The sequence below is a fragment of the Rhamphochromis sp. 'chilingali' genome (genome assembly GCF_963969265.1).
Source record: "Rhamphochromis sp. 'chilingali' genome assembly, chromosome: 16".
NCBI lineage: Eukaryota > Metazoa > Chordata > Actinopteri > Cichliformes > Cichlidae > Rhamphochromis > Rhamphochromis sp. 'chilingali'.
The window spans coordinates 14,207,004-14,229,715 of NC_137943.1; the positions used below are offsets into that span (position 1 = coordinate 14,207,004).

The 22,712-nt window shown below is 41.4% G+C and overlaps 1 protein-coding gene across 1 annotated transcript in view; it reads left to right on the forward strand.

Moving 5' to 3' along the window:
• The window catches only part of LOC308383745 (protein unc-13 homolog A), a 33,227-nt gene that overhangs the window by 4,515 nt on the left and 6,000 nt on the right, over window positions 1-22,712 (forward strand). The window contains exons 3-37 of the mRNA XM_080861841.1: window positions 176-275; window positions 2,520-2,637; window positions 2,728-2,851; window positions 3,517-3,587; window positions 3,758-3,812; window positions 4,208-4,237; window positions 5,517-5,730; window positions 7,065-8,153; window positions 8,309-8,411; window positions 9,676-9,719; window positions 10,704-10,782; window positions 11,328-11,402; window positions 11,512-11,731; window positions 12,397-12,624; window positions 12,814-12,955; window positions 13,166-13,335; window positions 13,505-13,620; window positions 14,145-14,308; window positions 14,512-14,665; window positions 15,830-15,898; window positions 16,131-16,220; window positions 16,569-16,703; window positions 16,788-16,915; window positions 17,549-17,634; window positions 17,734-17,860; window positions 17,957-18,053; window positions 19,087-19,230; window positions 19,311-19,388; window positions 19,812-19,889; window positions 19,973-20,061; window positions 20,425-20,568; window positions 21,040-21,163; window positions 21,764-21,820; window positions 21,919-21,999; window positions 22,368-22,515. Of these exons, the coding sequence (XP_080717967.1) occupies window positions 176-275; window positions 2,520-2,637; window positions 2,728-2,851; window positions 3,517-3,587; window positions 3,758-3,812; window positions 4,208-4,237; window positions 5,517-5,730; window positions 7,065-8,153; window positions 8,309-8,411; window positions 9,676-9,719; window positions 10,704-10,782; window positions 11,328-11,402; window positions 11,512-11,731; window positions 12,397-12,624; window positions 12,814-12,955; window positions 13,166-13,335; window positions 13,505-13,620; window positions 14,145-14,308; window positions 14,512-14,665; window positions 15,830-15,898; window positions 16,131-16,220; window positions 16,569-16,703; window positions 16,788-16,915; window positions 17,549-17,634; window positions 17,734-17,860; window positions 17,957-18,053; window positions 19,087-19,230; window positions 19,311-19,388; window positions 19,812-19,889; window positions 19,973-20,061; window positions 20,425-20,568; window positions 21,040-21,163; window positions 21,764-21,820; window positions 21,919-21,999; window positions 22,368-22,515 (4,971 nt within the window). The remainder of the gene's footprint in view (window positions 1-175; window positions 276-2,519; window positions 2,638-2,727; window positions 2,852-3,516; window positions 3,588-3,757; window positions 3,813-4,207; window positions 4,238-5,516; window positions 5,731-7,064; window positions 8,154-8,308; window positions 8,412-9,675; window positions 9,720-10,703; window positions 10,783-11,327; window positions 11,403-11,511; window positions 11,732-12,396; window positions 12,625-12,813; window positions 12,956-13,165; window positions 13,336-13,504; window positions 13,621-14,144; window positions 14,309-14,511; window positions 14,666-15,829; window positions 15,899-16,130; window positions 16,221-16,568; window positions 16,704-16,787; window positions 16,916-17,548; window positions 17,635-17,733; window positions 17,861-17,956; window positions 18,054-19,086; window positions 19,231-19,310; window positions 19,389-19,811; window positions 19,890-19,972; window positions 20,062-20,424; window positions 20,569-21,039; window positions 21,164-21,763; window positions 21,821-21,918; window positions 22,000-22,367; window positions 22,516-22,712) is intronic.

Below are 22,712 nucleotides of genomic sequence, written 5' to 3' on the forward strand. Positions count from 1 at the left end.
TGAGGTGCAGGGGCAGAGATATAAGTCTTTAAAAAGACTGAGCACACATTGTAAAGTCAAAGAATAGAGGGACAGGAAATCTGTTATTGTGTAGGAATACAGTTGAAGAGAGGGAGACTACCTTATTGTTTTCCATTTTAAAACACCTATTTCTTCTTCCCTTTCTCCTCAACAGAGAAGTTCAACACTTACGTGACTCTAAAAGTACAAAATGTGAAGAGCACAACCATCGCTGTCAGGGGCAACCTGCCCAGCTGGGAGCAAGACTTCATGTTGTGAGTCCTTTGTCATCTTCTGACAAAGCTTCCTCTCTTTCTCCTTCTGTACTCTCCTCTCTCTAACTGCATTCTCTTTCCATCCTCCCATCACACTCTCAACTCCAGCTACTTGAGTGCTTTCATGATGTTTTTCTTTTTTAATCTCAGCTTTTCTCCGGCCCTCTCCAGTTTTTCAGTCCATCCCAAGTGCCCTTTATCCCTGTATTGTTTCAAATATCTCTTCCTCTCTGCCTACAACTGCCTCATGCTCTTTTTCATCTGCTCTCCCTCGATACTTCTGCCCATCTCATCCTTATTCTCAACCTTGGCTCCTTCCCAGCCCCTCTCTCCTCTCCTCTTCTCTGTCATTTCCTCTAAACACAAATCCTTGTTATTCATTTTTTCAGCCTCTCCTCCTCATCCTCTCTGTATTTTATAGTCACCCCAGCACCCCTCATATTCACAGCTTGCTTTAACAATCTTTATTCACTTTAAAATTAGTTTGTTTTGTCTTATTTTACTTAGGATGTAATTGGTGGTTTCAGCCAATAAAATATTACACAACACTGAGTATTTTTCATATAGAGTGATCCAGTGTGGTACTGACAGAGTGGCAGCATATGGGTGATAAATGGTGAGAATCACTTAGCATGTGGGATGCAGCAGGCAGGATTACTGCGGCGTCCTGTGCATCTGTATGATGGTCGGAGGCGTTGAGTGGTGTGCTGGGGTTGCATCAGTGAAGCTGCGTTATGTAATGTTTGGGCTGCAGAGAGCGCCTCATGCCCCCACTCAAACCGTCTTTAAATGACTGTGCCCCCTCAGTCACCACCATGAATCAAACAGGCACTTTTCTTAAAAGGAGTCACCACCGAGATGGGAAATCCACTCCCTCCATTTCTTAATTAAAGTTCCCGATTTCTCCCTCCAGGCATGCGATACAATCACCTCCTCCACTGCCTTCATCACATTCTTACCCTCCCTCCCCCTTTTTATGCCTCACTCTCACTCTTTTTTTCTGTCCTGCTGTCTTGTAAATGTTTTATGGTTCATGCTCACATCCCAAAGGAACATGTTTTAAATTTGTCATAGCGGAGCCCAAAAGTAATTACTTGTGTTTGTTTAATGTGGGGAAAGTATTCAGATTCATTACTTAAGTAAAACTACATGTAAAACAAAGCAAAAGTCATCCAGTACACTAGAATTTAAAAATTCTTAAGTGTTCATGGCAAAATAGACTTATAGTAAGTATAAATTGTAGACCTACACTCACTGGCTGCTTTATTCAGTACACCTGCTGAACTGCTTATTGACACAAATATTGAATCAGCCCATCACATGGCAGTAACTCAATACACTGAGGCATGTAGACATGATCAATATGACCTGCTGATGTTCAAACTGAGCACGAGAATGGGTGAGAAAGGTGACTTAAGAGACTTTGAAAGTGTGAAAGTGGCATGAAAGTGGTCTGTTGGTGTCAGAAGGGCTGGTGTGACTATTTCACAAACTGCTGATCTACTGGGATTTTCCCACACAAGCATCTATAGGGTTTGCAGAGAATGATCCTAAAAAGAAAAAAGCTGATTCACACAAGCTCGTCAAAACCCGACAACAGAAAATTGGAAAAATGTTGCCTTGTGCTGTAATAGTCTCAATTTCAGTTTAGGCTCATGATAGTAGCGCAATGGTGTGGGGCATATTTTATTAGCACAGTTTTGGGTCCGTTAGTACCAACTGAGCATTGTATACCCATCCTCTGATGGCTGCTTCCAGCAGGATAACACACAATGTTGTAAAACTCAAATCATCTCAAACTGGTTTCTTGAACATGACAGTGAGTTCACTGTCCTTCAGTGACCTGCACAGTCACTAGGTCTCTCTTCACCTTTGGGATATGGTGGAACAGGAGATTTACATCATCTGTGTGCAGCTGGCAAATCAGCAGCATCTGTGTGATGCTCAAGTATATCAGGCATACCTTTAAAAAAGTGGTTACGCAGGAAAAATATTTTATTTGACACTGATATGTGAAACAATGTGAAAGTGTCCTAATTTATAGTTACACAACTGTGCCATTTAATCTACTAACACAGGTTTTTTTTTAATCTGTTACAATGTTTTGCATTTTATAAGCTAATCATATGTTCCTAATGAAATAGTACAGCATTAGTCTCTTTAATACTCTTAAAGTCTATAGACGCATGCAATAGTCAAACTCTTTGTCTGGATTTTGGACTTGAATTTTCTTTGTCTTCACAGTGAAATTAACCGCCTAGACCTGGGTCTGACAGTAGAGGTGTGGAACAAAGGATTAATCTGGGACACCATGGTTGGCACTGTGTGGATTCCACTTCACAGCATCCAGCAGTCCAATGAGGTTTGACACTAACCACGATCACAACTTTAGAAATAGCTGTCAAGTGGTGGTTGAGGACTCTTCACTCAGTTTTATGTTTGTGTAATGCAGGAAGGTCCAGGGGAGTGGCTCACGCTGGACTCTCAGGTCATCATGGCTGATAATGAGATCTGTGGCACCAAAGATCCCACCCTCCACCTGGTTTTACTCGATACGCGCTTCGAACTGCCTCTAGGTGAGAAATCAATATTCACATCAAAACCAGAAACTGTCAGTTGGTGGGAAAAAAATGAGAATTTGAAATTACAGGAAGTCATCAATCCTGTTGGCAACCGGGGGGATATGGAGCAAATAAATTATGTCTGTTGGTACATTTTCACAGCAAACAGTGATAAATGAGGACCAATAATTTCTGACTGATTAATTAAGCTGACCTACTTTTCAATTCTATGTTTGAGAGGACGTCGTGTGCAGATGTGTGTCATGGAGGGCAGTGTTTGTGCTCTTCTTTTCTCGGTGATCAAGCTGTGTTCCACTTAGCATTGATTAGGTGTCATTTTCATGCTGTTTCCCCTTCCTGTAGTCAATATTGCACACCTGACTCCACAGTTTGTGGACCTGACCTATTTATAGGTACTTGGCTTTAGACCTGTAAGTGGAGGAGGGCAATTTTCAATGTCACTGTATCCTAGTTAGACCAAAGTTTCCAATCTCAATAATATTTACGGATGGCTTGTTATACAATACTTTGTCTTCATTTGGGTCGCCTTTCATTTGTGACATAGAACAAAACAGTTCTTATGCAGACAGTCCTGTGAAAAACTATTTTAAGTGCTTATTTAGGAGAAGCTCTGTTTTTGCTGTGTTTGTAAGTGAGCCTTTCTCACTGGTTGTTTGCAGATATCCCAGAGGATGAAGCACGGTACTGGGCCAAAAAACTGGAGCAGCTCAATGCCATGAGGGACCAAGATGTAAGCTGTTACCCAGTTTGATTTAATATCCCTACGGCACATCCGTACTTTTTAGGAACAAGCCAACATGATTAATTGGGGGAATATTTTTCAGTTTACGAGATGAAATCCAACATTTTCTCCACTTCTGTTTCATTATTTTTCAATTATCCTCACGGTCTCGGCTCCAGTATTCATACCAGGAGGAACAGGAACGCCCTCTGCGTGTGCCAGGAACCCAGTGCTGTAAGTAACCCGTCGCTGTTTTTACAAATCAGTTTGTGCTTAACAGGAGAATTATGTGTCTAGCTTCAGAGATGTAATTAGTTTAAGATCAGCATGTGCATGGTGCATATAACCACACGAGGGTTGTTGAGCATAAGATGGGGAAAAGGGCCCGGATATCTGCACTGTAAAGAGATCGATAGCGTTAGATATCCAGAGGCGAGCTCCTCCAGAATCCTCTGTGTTTCGACCATTAACTCCGTCTGCAAGGCTTGCTGAGCCAGCTGTCTGGAAAGGCTTTCCATTCACCACCTCCATCTTGGAAATTTGAAGTGTTTAATGGCACGGAATCATGTTTACGTTTTAACACCGGTATAATTCATAATCAATACTGACATCCTCCTGTTTCCCTGCAGGTAACTGGAGTCTGTGGGGAGACCAACAAAGTAAGTGTACATACACTCACACTTTCTAAATTGCTTTGACTCTGCAATCCATCATTAGATTTGAAATCAAGCAATATGATCAATGGAGCGCTGACTTTGAGCTTCAATTTGAGGTCGTTTTCGTGTAGTTGTATATCGGGTGAACTGTGTTGGAGTGATTGTGATTTCAGCCACCTCTGAAAGCTGTGAGGCTATATTAAATTCCATATGTGGTAGTCACAGCAGTACAAACAAATATCTACTTCCAGTAGCAGTGTTACTTGTTACTGCAGGTAATAAACAGACCTTTGTTTACGGCCATGCTGGTAAACAAAAATGACTTCAATGACAAAGTTTACATATTATTTCAAGTAATTTCGATGAACTAAACTTTTAACATTAGTTACTATTTTATTTATTTATTTTATACAGTGATTGAAAGAAAAAAAAAATCTGCATCTCATTGTCCGGACATTCAAATCTACACAAAAAGTCTCCTTTGTCTCGCTTCCTTCCTGACTATCGCTTTCTCTCTCACTGTGATTAGCAGATGGTGTTATATAAGTGCCTTTCAGACTCACCCACACAACTGCAGCGATTCATCTCTCTTCACTCAGATTTTAAAAAAAGGAAAAAGCAGGGAGTGGGGTGTGATGATGGATGCTGAGCTGATGGAGAGGGGAGAAACAGGCAAAGAGAGAGAGAGACGGGGGGCACACGTGGGGGACATGAAGTTTGATGCCTTTAATTAGTGTTTTTACATGCCCAGGCGGATGAAGATGAAGGTGCGAGCGGTGCAGCGGCTGCCTCCATCAGTGGCTTTCAGAGTGCAAAAGATGATGGATAATGATGAATGATTAATAGATAGCTGGTTTCTCTTTCGACTGCTTCAGCACTGTTCAAGTCGGTCATCACTTCCCTCTGGGATTTTTAATCTAATCCAATCTATGGACACCACAGAAAAGTAAAGCGTCCCCTCAGCAAGCGGCATAGATTTACATTCGGCTATGACGGGAGGGTGAGAGGGAACATGCTGATATTCGTCGTGTGCTTCATGTTTCACTTCACTTTGAATGGCCTGCAGTTTATGGGTGTAGCTGGGGTTCAGCGGCTCATCTTTATTATCTGTAATTACCATAGTGTAAAAAAATTGGTTTAGTGCTGATTAGAGCCTCTTATCTCTATACCACATGACGGTTTCATTATTTTCATGGTAAATTATTCTGAATTTCTTCTTCCGGCTATAGCAAATTGTGAAGTTTTTTTTTTTCTTGCTATGAATGTGTGTGCTCCTCTGTAGATGAAGACCCAGATAGTGCTGTGGACGACAGAGACAGCGACTACCGCAGTGAAACCAGTAACAGCATCCCCCCTCCCTACTACAGCACATCCCAACCCAACGCCTCTGTCCACCAGTATCCTATCAGCCACCAGCACCGCAACTCCAGAAGCTTCTCTTACCCTCGCTCTGGCAACAGCCATGACCTCGACTACCACCATCAGAGGACTGTCAGGTGTGTTTCTGCTTTGGTGTAGGCGTGTCTGTCCCAACAGTACCATGGCTGGCAGATTAGATGTGATGTTTAGTTCAGCTATAACCAATTTTGTCGCAGACGTTTTGATCTTCTATAGTAAGAAAAGACACAGGGGATATTAAAAAAAAAAGTATTTTTCCAGGTGCCTCAATAAGCCACGACAATATGATAATGGCCTGCATGAACAATACCTGGCACCTAAGTGGAAATCAGCCATGAATCATTCATGAATCATTCATTAATTCATGTCCGCCTGTGTTTTTCCTGCTGTGACAAGTCAGAAAGTCCTGTTAATGACTCAGTACAGTTAATGAAAATGTTCAGTGTCTTTGGTGCACATGCAAGCCTTTCATTGGTTTTTTCAGACAAAAAGCTGCATCTGTTTCAGAGTTGTTTACAACACTGTTAGACCTCTCAACATTTACATATCTTCCACAGAGTTAGAATGAAAATATACATTCATCCACACTCTGCTTTATGAATTATTCAGGTGGCAATCTCATGGTCAATACTGCACATAAGATTAGCTGTCTCTGTGAGTGTATTGGACAGGGCAACCTCCTCACATCCCCGCACATCCTTCTTCATCTCTTCCTCTCAGCTCTCTGCACTCACTCCCTCTCTGCACTTTTGTTTTGTCACCGTGCTCACCATCCCTCCTCTCTTCACCATCTGCCTCTCCCTCATTCATCCTTTTTCTTCTCTGTGCCTCTATTTTGTTTTTAATAACCCCATTCATCAAATAGCATGAATAAGTTTTCCCCATTTGTTGCATTTCTTGATGCTTTTTTCATTTTTCCTTGGTCAGCTTTCTCGGGGCCTCATACCTTTCTGTTCTGCTCTATTTCTTGCTACTTGTCTGGTACTCTTGTATCCCTGGTGCTTTTCATTGATTAGCCATCAGCATTATTTCAGGTGGCCTCAAGACATGTAGAAAAGGTATTTTGTTGAGCTGTCTAGCAGTGTATCAGCCATAAAGGGCTCTAATATAGTGCTCTATAAGCATTTTTAAGATAATAGTTCATAGAGGGATGGTAAACCATTTATTCTACATATGCCTAGATACTCACTAATATACATGTAATAATAGCATAAATTATAGTGTATGTATGTTTATTATAAAACTGTCAACCTTTTCTTAGTACCTTGGGTACTCTCCAGGCAATGCTGTCTTGCATTTTTATATTTTTCTCTTCTCTTCTCTTCTCTTCTCTTCTCTTCTCTTCTCTTCTCTTCTCTTCTCTTCTCTTCTCTTCTCTTCTCTTCTCTTCTCTTCTCTTCTCTTCTCTTCTCTTCTCTTCTCCTCCCTCCAGTCCCACTGGGAGCTATGCATCATCTGCAGAGCTCAGCCGGTGCAGCAGTCAGCTGAGCGAGGAAGACTACGGTGGTGAGTACGGGGAGAGGGACCTTTACGATGAGAATGACTCCTACCATTCCTGTCACTCCTCCGTTAGCTATAGTAAAGGCTCTCCAGACTGGGACCCTGATGAGACTCAGGGGGCGTACAGCGATGAAGGTGGCTACAGCAAAGATGGAGGAGAAGAGGCTGCTCTGTATGAGGAGGATGACGGAGGACTGTTATATGAAGGAGAAGAGGAAGGCCTCTATGAGGATGAGGAGATGATGTATGATGATGAGGATTTGTACAATTTGGATGGGACCCTCAGTGAGGACATGGAACCTCCCTTCACTCCCACTCCAACCTCAACTGCCCCTCCAGCACTTGATGTACCCAACTCCAGGCCCCCTCTAGAGAAGCAAAACTCCCTGCACCAACAGCAGCCTCCTGCTCAACCCTCTAACCAGTCCAACCAGGCTCATTCTGCTGGTATGGCACCAACAACACAGTCCCCTTCTGGTCAACAAACAGCCCAACCGCCCAAACAACCCCAGACCCAAACACAACCCCAGCCGCAGCCAGCTCCTTCTGCCACGTCCTTCTTCTCCATGGCCAAACCTCTAACAGCTGCTGTCACAGGATTGGCTTCCAGTTTCCTGTCTTCTGTCCCCACAGCCCAGCCAGCTCAGTCTCACCCTTCACCTTCAGCTGTATCTCAGCAAAACCATTCTGCTGCAGCTAACTCTGTCCCTCCATCTCACCCAGCCACTTTGGCTAACTCAGCCCCTGCTGCATCCCAGCCCCCTTCCAAAGCAATGGGCCCTTCATCTGAGCAAACCCCATCTAATCTCAATGATCTGGCGACCCAGTCAATGTCATTTGAAGACCAGGCTCCCATGGTTGAGGAGGAACCATGGCTAGAGCAGGAAACAATGCTGGAGAAGGAGGCCAGAACCCCTCCCGCACAGAATGAAGAGATGATTCCCATTGAGCAGAAAGAGGAGAATTTTGAAGAAAGCAGACCCGTGACCCCAGATGAGGAAAAAGAGATGCCACCTGAGAGGTAGGATTGAAGGTTGAATGGAAATAAGATCAATTCACTGAATCAACAAAAAAAAAATCAGAGCTGAAAAGTTGTTTTCACAAAGATCTTTTCAGCTGAAAACAACTTTTCTTCAGCTGAAAAAAGTAAAAAAATGTTGTTGTTTTTTCTTTTAGTCCTCCAGTAACAGAGGAGCCCAAAGAGCCAGTTGATCCAGCAGTTAGAGCCAAAGAGAACTGGCACAGACTCTACAACAAGGTCTTAGAACAACTCCGGGAGGTAAGTGCACCATTTACTCCCAGTCTCAGCTCTGACCGAGCCACACCCTTCCAGCCTCACTGCAACAGTCCACTCAACTGAGCTGTGTGCCTGATTCAGCTCCACCCAGTGATATCAAAAATACACCTCAGTTCCAGGGACTCTAAAGTGTCTACCAGGTCTCTGAAATATGTATGCGCTATCCATTATTTATGTGCAGAGGCAGGGTACATACACTAACTTCTTGAGTTCTGTTTTGATAGTGTTTTATGCAGACTTAATGTGTTTCATATTCTATAATTGATACCTTTTTGGCTTCCTTAAAAATAAAAATACTTGGCAGGGAGCAAACTTCATATTTTAGCCTGGGTGCAGCTCCACACCACTGCTTGACAAGAACTGCATGGCCTAGCCAGATACATTAAGTTTTGCTTGGTCGGTTTTCACTTGCATATTTTATTTATATATTATGTTGCTGTTCATTGCGTTTGAATTCAGTTGTGCAGAGAAATAATCACTTGCTTCAATGTTTATTTTGATGTGTGTTGCATTATGTTTTTGTACATTTGGCTTCCTTCCCCTCTCTTTATTTTGATTTTTTTTGTTTGTTTGTGCCAACCCGCTTTGTTTTCTTTCCAGTTTCATGTCATTGCCATAGTGACACTCACATGCACTTTGCTCGGCCATCATTGGAGCATGCTGACAGGTAGGTACAGCCTGAACGTGTTGCTTGAAAGACAGAAGGAAATGCGTCCTGCTGCATATCTATATAAACAGACACCTTCGCTTCGTTCATTCATTTTTCACAACAATTTGACCTTTTTTAGTTGTATCTTTCAAGAGCTGAGCAGTTTGCATATGTGACATAAATTAATTGGCTTTCCAGAAACACCTTTGAATTGAACGTTTACATAAATAAGAGTACTTTGCATAGCTCCATAATCCATAGTAATTTACTGACTAAGTGGTTCTTTTGGTTCTAAATTCTGCTGCCTATAGAGTAAATGCCTTTGTAAACGCCATTATCTTTGTTTCACAGCTGTACAAAGAGCACACTAACTCTGTAATTTCTCTGACCCGCCCTCCTTCAAACAGTGATACAATAATTCAAAATGGGATGGGGTTTAAATGTGAAGAGTTTAATTGAGCACTTTCATAATCAGATAACTTTCATTATGGTGATGCAGCTGTATTCATGCAGCATATTAAAGGAAAAGAAAACCCTGTAGGGACAAACTTCAGATGTCTTTTTTCTTCTTTGACATTCCTCCTCTTTCTCTCTCAGGCTCGAGGAGAGACGTCCAACTCGCTGTGGTTTGGTAAAGGAGGGTGAGTCGTTTATGTTCTCTTACATGACATTACATCAGACAGTGTTTCAGTTAGGTCAAATAATATATCAGCAATTTTACAAAGTACATGAGAAATTTGAAATATTATATAACTTTTTACAGGTAATAACTGTTTCCTTTCCTTTGAAATACCTAGACATTAAAGTGAAGCCACTCCATAACATTAACACTGTCTGAACCCTGAAATGTACAGTACATTGGCAAATATTGTTTATTTTTCCACAAAATTACCAAAAATTTATGCAGTAATAAAAATTACTAACAGAATAATTTATCTCTTTTCCTGTAAATTTTCTTACACACTACTTAAATGTACTCACAATATAATTGTTTCTTTGTTTCCTGATGTGTTAGCCCTGTTATTCTAGTAAATTTACCCTTTAAGTATTTGTAGGTAATTATTTTGTCATTTCAAGTAAAGTACATTAAAATTCCATTTAATTACTTGGGAAGTATGCACCTCAAGTACAATTAAAGTTATCCTCAGTTCATTGGTGAAAGAATCCTTTAGTGTTTTAGCTTGACAATCCTTTTTTTTTAGCCCAGAAATGTTTCGTTCTGTTTTATCGAGGCTCGTTCAGCTTGTGGCATTAAGCCAGTCAGCACTGAACAGCTCTGGGGTGCCCCGACTTGGCTGGCAGGTCGTTTGTAGATGAGGGAGACGTCAGAGCTCAACTGAAGCTTCATGCTGAAGAAATGCTACGTTAGCCAAATAGAAACCCAGCAGTTAATGCTAGGTGTGTGGAGTGTCATGCCCACTATTTTATACAAAGCAGCCGCTGTAATTAAACTCCCCAATCAAGTCCCTGAGAAGTCCTTGACTGAGCATTAAAAAGGACTGAGATAAATCCATCACCCTCTTTGTTCCAAATCTCAAGTTTATAGTAAAGCATTTTGATTATAAAAATATAAATACTGATGAGTATATGCATAAATATTTTACTGTTTATTGTTCAACTTACAGAATGGGAGGTGCACTATACAGTATTGACAGCATGCCCGACCTTCGCAAGAGAAAAGCCATTCCTCTAGTCAGAGATCTGGTGAGAACATTAACACACACACGTGCACAAACACGCGGACACACACATGTAATAAACCCCACACTAAGAATCCTTTTTGTGTAGACACAATTGATTTCTGTCTACGATCTTTCCTCTGTCATTGATTTACTGTCTTTTATTTTGCGTTGTAGTTAGTTTTTCTTCCTCTTACCTTATGCATGATTGAACTTCTACTTTTCTAGTTCACCTGTTTTTATAATCAAAAGTAAATTTACTCCACCTGTAGCCAGTTTGATTGCTGTGCTTTGTTTGCTGATAAATGCTGCATAGCAGTAAATAAGAGTTCAGGAAACATACTTGTACACACACAGATCATTTAGATTCTGATAGCTCACTGTTTTAATATCCCTAACTTTGCTCACATCTGTTTTTGTCTCCTTCCACTCTGCTCCTGTGTTTAATCATTGCCTGATATCTTTAGGCGATGGTAAGTGTATTTTATTCATCAAAGAAATCAAATATTAGGATCTATGCAGTTGCTCCACACTTGAAAACATTTTTTTTGTTTGCCGTCTCCTCCTCAGTCTCTGGTGCAGAATTCACGTAAAGCTGGAATCACCTCAGCCATGGCCTCCACTACTCTCGGCAATGAGGAGCTGGTGGGTTTTCCTCCACATGTTTCTTTGTCAGTTTTTTTTTTCAGGACCTTCAGAATTTAATAAATAGCTGGACTTAAACATATGTTTCTTTTCTGTGTGGCACTTGCAGAAGATTCATGTTTATAAAAAGACCCTGCAGGCTCTGATCTACCCCATCTCCTCCACTACACCACACAACTTTGAGGTGTGGACAGCCACCACTCCCACCTATTGCTATGAATGTGAGGGACTACTCTGGGGCATCGCACGTCAAGGCATGCGCTGCTCAGAGTGCGGTGTCAAATGCCACGAAAAGTGCCAGGATCTGCTGAATGCCGACTGTCTGCAGAGTAAGGCCACACAGATTTTGGCACTCGTGCGGACAGGCATAAAACATACACATCTTTCTATTGCGCATCTGCACACACCCAAACTGTTTTAGCTCCTCCTGTGTATCCTTCTGCCCGATTGACATCCCATTATTCTTGTCCTCTGTCCACTCTCACATTCTCCTCCCTCTTCCTTTCCAATTTATCTCCTGAGTAATGTGCTGTCATACCCCTGCCCTTTTTCGCTCTCCCTTCTCCCCATAGGCTTTGCATCCATACTGCTTTGTCTAATTTAGTTTCACAAAGAGTGACTTATCCAGTTCCCATCCTCATCTTAGAGTCAGTCTAGGCGATGCATAATTCATTTCTTCTGAGTCCAAAGATTCTTATAAGATCTTGATCCTGGAAACATTTGTTGATCTTTTTACAGTTACTTGACTATCTTGTTTTTCCCGAGTAGATCAATGGTTAAGTGGAGTCAGTCTCTGTCATTGTTTGAGGGAATTTAGGGGTTTGACTCCTGGCCAAGAAATGTCTTTCTAAATTGATCTGATGCTATCTTAACTTGGTGCCCAGTTTTAAGGAAATATATTGCAGTGACTCAGATATATTCCCTTCCCAACATATTCCCACTATCAGCTATTCGTTGTGCATCCCTTCATTCATTTTTTTTCCTGTCTATTCAGGAGCTGCAGAGAAGAGCTCCAAGCATGGCGCAGAGGACCGGACCCAGAACATCATCATGGTCCTAAAGGATCGCATGAAGATCAGAGAGAGGAATAAGCCAGAGATCTTTGAGCTAATCCAGGAAGTGTTTGCCCTCGACAAAGCAACGCATGGCATGCAAATGAAACAGATCAAGCAAAGTGTGCTTGATGGGACCTCCAAATGGTCAGCTAAAATCAGCATCACAGGTACAATTGAATATACATTTATATATTTACCTGAAATAATTGTTGAAGGATACATGTTTGGAGATGTAAAGCCCATAGATGCAAGTTTGATTTTTATTTTCAGAAGCTGTTTTCTCTTTTTCTTTCTTTTGTAAGAGAGTTGAAAAGATGTTTTTATACATTTACCTTTGTCTCTCGCCTCTTGCTCAGTGGTGTGTGCCCAGGGCCTTCAGGCTAAAGACAAAACAGGCTCCAGCGACCCTTATGTAACTGTTCAAGTTGGAAAAACCAAGAAGAGGACAAAGACCATCTATGGTAACCTCAACCCTGTGTGGGAAGAGAGCTTCCACTTGTGAGTTCACTAGAAAGCCTATCATAAAAGTTTCAAATGCAAATGATATCTTATTAAAAGTTGTTGAAAATTAAATTTTTATGGTTTGTTTTTATGTCTAAGGCCCACGCAGTAGTTGTAGTTTATTTGGACTAATTTCCCCCACCCTTTCTGTATTACAGTTGTCAACTTTTTATGTTTTCCACCCGTTTGTCCCCCTTCTTCATCCAGTGAATGCCACAACTCATCTGACCGCATCAAGGTCCGTGTGTGGGATGAAGACGATGACATCAAGTCTCGTGTGAAACAGAGGTTCAAACGTGAGAGCGATGACTTCCTGGGTCAAACCATCATCGAAGTCCGCACTCTGAGCGGGGAGATGGACGTCTGGTACAACCTAGGTGAGTTTTTGTGGGACAGGAGAAGAGGCTGAAAAGGGGATAGTGTGTTAGAGATGAATGAGAAGATCAACAAGTCAGTAAGAAATAACAGATAATTGAAGTGCTTGTCTGTTGTAGATAGGAGAAATTTTAGCCAACTAAGGGGACATTTCTTGCTTTCTCGTGACAGACAAGAGAACAGATAAGTCTGCTGTGTCTGGAGCAATTCGGATGCACATAAGTGTGGAGATCAAAGGAGAGGAGACGGTGGCTCCTTACCATGTCCAGTACACCTGTCTGCATGAGGTCAGTCTGCACAAACATGTGGTGGAAATCCTTTAACCTCCTAGGACCTGGCGTCCACATATGCAGACATCACATTTTGGGTTATTTAGACCAAAATACTCAATTTTGCTCTACAAGGGCCTGATATCCACTTACGAGGACATTATACTGCTACTGTTCTATCAAAATTTTAAACGAATATCCTCATATGTGGCTCTTATTTTTCTTAAAAACAAAAATAAGGTTAAAAAAAAAATCTGGTAATTCTTTGTTTTTACATTCATCGGGCCCCAATATGACCAAATATCAAAGAGAAATTAAAAATGCATGCCGTGGAAGAGTTCAGGTCTTAGGAGGTCTTTTTGGAATATTTTAATTATTTATTATATCAGATCCAGTCAGTTTACACAGACATAAATGGGCACATTTAGGTCTAATACTATCATTTTATCCTGCTAATTGCTATTTAACTGCCAGTGATAATGTAAACATTTTTATAGCTTAGTACATAAAATCGCCCTTACTTCCTCTTTGTATGTGTTCAGCATTTGTTCCAGTACACAACTGAGGAGCAAAACGGCGGTGTGGTAAAGATTCCTGACGCCAAAGGAGATGATGCCTGGAAGGTGTACTTTGATGAAACGGCTCAGGAGATCGTTGATGAGTTTGCCATGAGATACGGAGTGGAGTCCATCTACCAGGCCATGACGTTAGTATCCCAAACAGATCCACGAGAGCCAAATGTAAATGTTTGAAACGTGAAGTGCTGACGTGCTAATAAATGGTTTCATGAAGCACACAGTGCATCTAAATCTTGACCACACAGTGTATTTTCTTACCGTGCAATGCAGGAATATGAGATGAGAAGTAAATGTACTAAATCTTTGCCTTTTTGCCACATCCACCCCACAGCCACTTTGCCTGCTTGTCATCGAAGTACATGTGCCCAGGAGTGCCAGCCGTGATGAGCACACTACTTGCCAACATCAATGCTTACTACGCCCACACTACCCAGTCCTCCAACAATGTTTCAGCCTCAGACAGATTTGCTGCATCAAACTTTGGAGTGAGTCCCTGAAAGAGTTTGTCCTTTCTTATATGTGACTATACGCACATGGGACAATTTATTAGGTACACCTTGCTAGCACCAGTTTTGATATCGTTCTGCCTTCGGAACTGCTTTAATTTGTCATGGCACAAATTCAGCAGTGTACTGGCAACATTCCTCAGAGATTTTGGTCCATACATAATAATGATGCTATCTGTTGACTGTGGAAGCCATCTGAGTGCAGAGAACTCATTATCATGTTAAGAAACCAGTTTGAGATGATCTGAGCTTTGCGACACGGTGCGCAGTTAGAAAAGGATAGTTATGCTGAGCAACAGTACTTGGATAGGCTGTGGTGTTTAAATGAAATTCAGTTGGCAGGAGGACGCCAGAGTGTACCAAGAGAATGTCACCCACACCATTACACCTCCACCAACAGCCCGAACCGTTGATAAAGGCAGGTTGGATCCATGCTTTCATGTTGTTTACACCAAATTCTGACACTACCATCTGAATGTTGCAGCAGAAATAAGGTCTCATCAGACCAGACAGTGTTTTTTCAGCCTCTGATTGTCCAATTTTGGTGAGTTTGTGTGAACTGTAGTTTCAGTTTCCTGTTCGTAGCTGACAGGAGAGCCACCCGATGTGATCTTCTGCTGCCGCAGCCCATCTGCTTCGAGGCTCAACATGTTGTGTTTTCAGACATGCTTTTCTGTGGAACATTTGTTTATTTGAGTCACTGTGGCCTTCCTATCAACTCAAAGCAGGCTGCTCATTCCCCTCCAACTTCTGGGATCAGTAAGGTGTTTTCATCCGGAAAACTGCTTTTATACCATTCTCTGTACACCCTGGAGATGGTTGTGTGGGAAAATCCCAGTAGTATTGGCTGATTAGATATTTGGGTTAACAGGCAATTGAACAGGTGTACCTAACAAAGTGGCCAGTGAGTGTATAGTGTAAGAGGAATTATATGATAATTTTAAAATCCTATGAGAAATAAGATAGCATCTCGCTTAAACACCCTAAAAAAGGACGTTAAATGTGTCGCTGCCTACTTTGTTAAACTTGTAATGAGCTGAATGTCATCAGATCCATCTTAACTTTGTTTAGTCAAATGGTTGCAAATAATCCTCCAGTCGTGTTACGTTCTTTCATTTTTTTTCTGCATCTTTTCCTTTGTAGAAGGAGAGGTTTGTCAAACTGCTGGATCAGCTGCACAACTCCCTGAGAATTGACTTGTCCATGTATCGGGTAATTACTTCTCTTATTTCTTTTAGAAAATGTGCTAAACAATTTCATTCTTAATTACACGCAGCTTACATAGTATCACAAGTGTCCCTGTTTGTCAGTCTCTTGCTCCTGATTTTCTGAGTGCATGCATCGTTTAAATAAGAAATAGCATGCTTTTAAGCTACTTCGACATAATATTATATATAACATTATATAAGTTATATTTTTTAATTAGTTCTGTTTGCGTTTTCAGAATAACTTCCCTGCCAGCAGTCCCGAAAGACTGCAAGACCTCAAGTCTACTGTTGACCTTTTGACTAGTATCACTTTTTTTAGGATGAAGGTAAGAATTTTCTTTTCTTTTCTTTCTTCTTTTCTCTTTTTTTCCTTCTAAACACATTAGAAAAATGTCAGTACTTTCTAGAAGCAGCCTGTGGCACAAACTGAGAATCAGCCTCATCAGCATAACCCTACATAACCCAACTTAAGCTATTAGCATGAAGCACTGTAATATGTGTGCGTGTGATCATTTTTGTGTGGCTGCTACTGTACACGGGTGCCATTTATGCAGCTCAGTGAGTTTACGGTTAAATTCCCAGTGAGAAAACCCTCCTGATGACGCTGTGTGTGCCTGGTAAATGCTTTGAGGTCTTTTCAGTTCAGCAATATGCTCTTTAATATTTGTTTTCAGGTCCAGGAGCTGCAGAGTCCCCCAAGGGCAAGTCAGGTGGTTAAGGATTGTGTAAAAGCCTGTCTCAACTCCACCTACGAATACATTTTCAACAACTGCCATGACCTCTACAACAGGGAATATCAGACAGACCCTGTGAGTGTGCCTCTGTTTTTGTGTACAGATGCTGCTGTTGCAGTTTTAGGGCCTTTACAGTGAAAGAAACCTTTCTCATTTCAGTCAAAAGCTGTCCCTCCAGATGAGCAGGGTCCCAGCGTCAAGAACCTGGACTTCTGGTCGAAACTCATCACCCTTATTGTGTCCATCATAGAGGAGGACAAAAACTCGTACACTCCTTGCCTTAATCAGTGAGTGTGTGCTTATAAGATTTGTCTGACTCTACGTAGTTATTATACACAGGCAATGCTGAAATATCAAGGCTAGTCTATGAAAGGCAGTCTACACGATGCATAATTCTTTTCGTCTGAGTCCAAAGATTCTTGTAAGGACTGACTAGTCTATGAAAGGCTTTATTATTTAATGGGTGGTGGGTGTGATGGAACAAAAAAGGAACAAAAAGGGAAACAGAAGTTGTTATGAGACACAAATAGCATCCTTTCAGCACAAAATCCAAAGAGGGCACAATGTCTAGGAAATCAAACAGTATCAACTGTATTATGTAACTGTGCTTGCAGCAGTCCCTTAGTTTATGTTCATAAAATAACTCCTGCAGCTTTGCTGGTTGTGTATTTTTAATATTTTAGTACAAATTTAAATAAACTCATAGCTTTTTTTGGAGGAAGAAAACTGAGAATAATAGTATCTTGATAATTTCATATTCTCTCTGTGGTGGATTTCTCTCTGCTGGCAGCTGAAAACATGCTGTGAAAGCACTGATGGAGTTACACAAGAAAGAGCCTGGGCTGTCTTGTTAAATAATACAGCACCATTACTGAATATGGAGCTGGATTTAGTCCTGAGCACTGTGATGTCTCCTTCAGGTTTCCCCAGGAACTCAATGTGGGCAAGATCAGCGCTGAAGTCATGTGGAACATGTTTGCACAAGATATGAAGTACGCTATGGAGGGTAAGTGTTCAGGGTGATGAGATGGGAGTGATGGGCTTTTTTTATTTTGGAATTTTTGCGTGTAATTTTCCTCACCTGTTCTTCCACTTTGATATTCAGAGCATGAGAAGCAACGCCTGTGCAAAAGTGCAGATTATATGAATTTGCACTTCAAGGTGAAGTGGCTCTATAATGAGTACTGCAAAGAACTTCCCACTTTCCAGAAGCACGTACCTGAATATCCAGCGTGAGTATTTTTCTATAGCACCGCATGCTTTTCCTGAAACATTTACCACCGTGGCATAAAGATTTATGTTGCCCTTTGTCATTCTGTGTTGTGCAGCTGGTTTGAGCCATTTGTCATCATGTGGTTGGACGAGAATGAGGAAGTGTCCAGAGATTTTCTCCACGGGGCCCTCGAGAGGGACAAAAAAGATGGGGTAACTGTTTTCAGACATGATCTTAGGTTATGTATTATCAGATTTTCAGGTGTTGCTGTTGTTAAATCCTCATATGTATCTGTTTTGAATACTGACATATGCATAAAACTTCATAAGATTACACCCACAATGTCAAACATTATGAGATGCAGTTTTATGCTTGCCTTATTTCGCATTTTAAGGAATAGTTAAACTTTTTTGGAACTACAAAATTATGGAGGAAAATGTTGAACAATCACATTCTGTTGAGACAGCAGCTGAATACATAGTGAAAACTTAAATGAGGCCCATCACCTGAAGGCAAATTCCCCCGAAAAATGTATTCATGCAATTTTCATGCAAATTCTGGAATTTCTCATCATCTCTCCGACTCAGTGCATCCCAAACTAAGACGAAAGGGTTGAATGCCTCAAGGGAGTCAATAATGGCTCGATACTGACTCAATACCAAAGTGAAAAAATGCCTCACTGCACCAGTTAGTACACACACACACACACACACACACACACACACACACACACACACACACACACACACACACACACACACACACACACATAAGTACCATGAAGCATCTCACACTCTCAGTCTGGCTCACACCAAAAAGTCGATACAAAGCAGCTGAAGAGTCTCCCAGCTCATATGTCGGGGATCCTTTGGGTCCAATTACTGTCACCAGAGGCGGCTTCTGCTTTCCTGTGTCAGCAAAAAAAACGATCCCCAGGCTCCGGCGCTTACCATAACATTATTCACTTCTTGGCTAATGGCCGGGCTGTTAATGAGGGACTTGTTTCCCATCATGGCCCTCTGATCGCCTTGATCACCCTGATCCAAAAGATTTTAGAAGAACTTTTTTTAAATGCCGTCACAGGAAGCTGACCTCAGGGTCAGCTCCATTGTTCCAGATGTGAATCTCTCCCGTTGGTGGCCATCAGGGGATTCGAGCCCTGTCTGTGTTAATGTCAGTGCTCAGGTCAATGTGATGTACCGCTTGCTTCTAATACTTCTCCTGCTCTTTCTTGTTGATCAACAGTTCCAGGTAACGTCAGAGCACGCTCTGTTCTCCTGCTCAGTGGTGGACGTGTTCTCTCAGCTCAATCAGAGCTTTGAAATCATCCGTAAACTGGAGTGTCCTGACCCTCAGATCGTTGGAAACTACATGAAGAGATTTGCCAAGGTGACTTTCACCGACTAAATCTCTCACAGAGTGTTTCCCCGCTGTCATATATGTCTAACTATTACTATTTTATTTTTTAGACGATTGGCAATGTCCTGCTGTCTTATGCTGACATCATAGCAAAGGACTTTCCAAATCATGTCAAGAAAGAGAAAGTGGTAAGCGTGGAAAAACTGTGGAGCTCGAACTGCATTTTATGTTCTACACTGATTGGTGTAAATGGTCAAGTTGATTAATTTGAACATAATAAACTGTTCCTCAGTGTAATAGCTGTGCCCAGGTTGCAGCTCTCAAAGTGAATTAGAACTGTGTAATTAGCTGAATGTGATATAAGGTTGGGGAAACGTGGGCTGCACTCCCAGAGAGACTAGGAGGCCCCGGAGGTGCACTAATTACTGAAAACTCTTGCTTCTGCTACCCTGCATCAAAAGAGTGCTTTCACAGATAAGGCAATAAAAAGGTTGAGGCCTAACCTTGATTGATCACAATAAAAAGCCAGGAGCAGACAGAGGATGGGGATGGAGAGAGGGGGGTGAAAGAGACAAAAGTGTGTGTAATGATTTTTCTCCTTCTCCCGTCAGCCATGTATCATAATCAATAACATCCAGCAGCTCAGAGTTCAGCTGGAGAAGATGTTTGAGGCCATGGGAGGCAAAGATGTGAGTTTCCAAACGGGCTGTTTTCATTTTGGTTGTTCTCATGTGACCCGGCTGTTGCACTCAACACATCTGTCTTCTTCCAGCTCAATGTGGAGGCCAGCGACTTCCTGAAGGAGCTGCAGAACAAACTGAATAGCGTCATGGATGACCTCAGCCGCATCTTTGCTGTCAGGTGTGTGCGTCTGTTTGTCACCCTGAAACCACAGTAGCTTTAACACACACTTAGAAAAATATTTGTGGCCCAAAAAAGCTGATTTTAAGTAATTCAATTACATTTAAATCTTTCATGTAATCTTGTTACATAAGTACAAAATGTTAAATTTTATGGAAAATAGTCAAATCAACTGTACTTGGCTGGTATACACTCGGTTTATACCAAGTATATTTTCCTTAATGATTAATAATCTGAATAAATAATCTTTTGATTTTCTTTTTTTCAGTTAGATTTTATTCAAAATTATTCTATCATGTTCGTGGGGGCAAAGAATAATTTTTTGAGTCCATTTCATTTGAATATTTCCACACGATGATATAGTTTCCAGCCGCAGATCGAGGATAACGTGAGGCAAATGGGGGACATCCTAGCCCAGGTCAAAGGTCAGACTGTCCCAGCAAACGGCAGTGTAGTGCAGGAAGCTGACAATGTCCTGCAACCCATCATGGACTTCCTGGACAGCAAGTAAGTGTCTCTCCATGGACCATCAATAAAGTTTAAAAAAACAACTTAAATTTGTCTCAAGAGTTGGGATCAAATGTTGAGATTTCTTGACCTTACCTAGAAAAACGGGAAAAAATGCTTTTTATTGATTTTTTTTTTTTTTTTAAATGGCCACATTTTCAGTTGCTGCTTTTGCTATGAAAAATTCCAATATTTTGCACAATAAGCATTTTATAGAAAAAAAAGGATTGCCATGAAACCAAATAAAGTTTTGCTCCCAGTCCAACAATGCCACCGCTAACAAAAAAACCAAATAGATACTTTTATTTTGAAAAGCCCTAGCCAAAAGCCTCAAACAAGGGTCATGTCTATTTTTTCCCTGTGGCTGTATCTGATGATCAAAATGAATAAAAAAAATTACACCCATGACTGAAATCATGTTTTAAGCTGTTATAGTGTGTGTTAAGAGATTCTGTGTTCTTTGTGTTTTAGCTTATCACTGTTTGCTAAGATCTGTGAGAAAACGGTCCTGAAGAGAGTGCTAAAGGAGCTGTGGAAGCTGGTGATGAACACGATGGAAAAAACAATCGTGCTTCCGACCCTTACTGACCAGACGGTACGTGTTTAAAAAACAAGACAGCCGCCCCCCGGATATTTTCACCCTTTTCCTCTTTAGTGTTTTGGTTTGCTGCGTTACCCTGGATTTGTACATTAACACATCTATCCTGCCATTTTTCTTGTTCATCCTTTCATAGGTGATTGTAAGTATATGTGCAGCCTTTTTAAGCATGAAGAAACACTCTTCTTTTTTAAACAGGGATCTTAACTTCACTCTTCATAGCCTTTGTCACTTTTTTCTATGTGGATACAGTGCATCAGTTCAAAAACTCAGTTCAGATGGCAGCACAGTGCACCAGAGGCAGCGTTACGTGACAATGAGTCCCTGCAGTACTGCTGACTGCACACTTAAGCACTTAAACTATAATCCTCCTTGCTGTTGAGAACTTTCCAAAGACGTAACCTTTTTGCTTTGTTTGTTTAGAAGGTAATTTTCACTCAAATCAACGTTACTAAAGTGCATAAACCAGCATAAAACTTGGAGTTTGCTCACCTGTCACCTTGCAAATCTTCCTCACTGGCACATCTCAGAAAACTCCACTTGTTTCTTTTATCCACTCACTCTGCGCCACCTGGTCTTTGTGTCTCTCCTCGACAGGGAACTCAGATGATCTTCAATGCTGCAAAGGAGTTGGGACAGCTTTCAAAGCTGAAGGTGATTAAAAATAGATGAGTGGAACAAGAACATGTCTAAAAAATTGCGTTTATTGAATGTCAGCAGTACAGAATGACTCCTCTCTCCCTGTCCTGCAGGAACACATGGGCCGAGAGGAGGCCAAGGCTCTGACTCCTAAGCAGTGTGCAGTAATAGAGCTAGCGCTGGACACCATTAAGGTATGAGGAGGTGATCACATGTTTTTTAGGCAGCACATATTATAGAATCTCCCTACTTACTATGGACACTGTGATCATACATGAGACTTCTCTTTAAATCAATAGAAAAAAGAAGTATTCTCCATTCTTAATCAACCCACCTTAAATGTGACTCTTAATCACTGTTGCATCTGCCAGGTTTGGCGCACATTTAGAGATCTTTAAATTACTTCTTCATTGCTTGCATACTGACAGCCCTGATGCACGCTACAAGGCAGTTTAGTCGCACTCGCTCACATTACACGCTCTGCTTAGAGCTCGCTGTGTCTGCCGTCTATCTGCCATTCGGTTATCCTCAATAAGCGTGTCATGTCACATCTGTTACACAGCAATACTTCCATGCCGGTGGTGTGGGCCTGAAGAAAACGTTTCTGGAAAAGAGTCCGGATCTGCAGTCTCTGCGCTACGCCCTGTCTCTATACACGCAGGCCACAGACAAACTCATCAGGAAGTTTGTCCTCTCGCAGAACGCTCAGGGTACGACTTCAATCTGAGTCACACACACACACGGTCACAAGGTAGCTTCAAACAATTTCACACAAATAAGCTTTCAGATGTTCTCAAAGCGCTCAGCTGCTTATTCTTTGTTACTGTGGTTTATGGAATTAAACAGGATTATGGGATTAAAAAGAATGACTTGCTTACAGTACAGAAAATGCTTAATTCACTGGTTG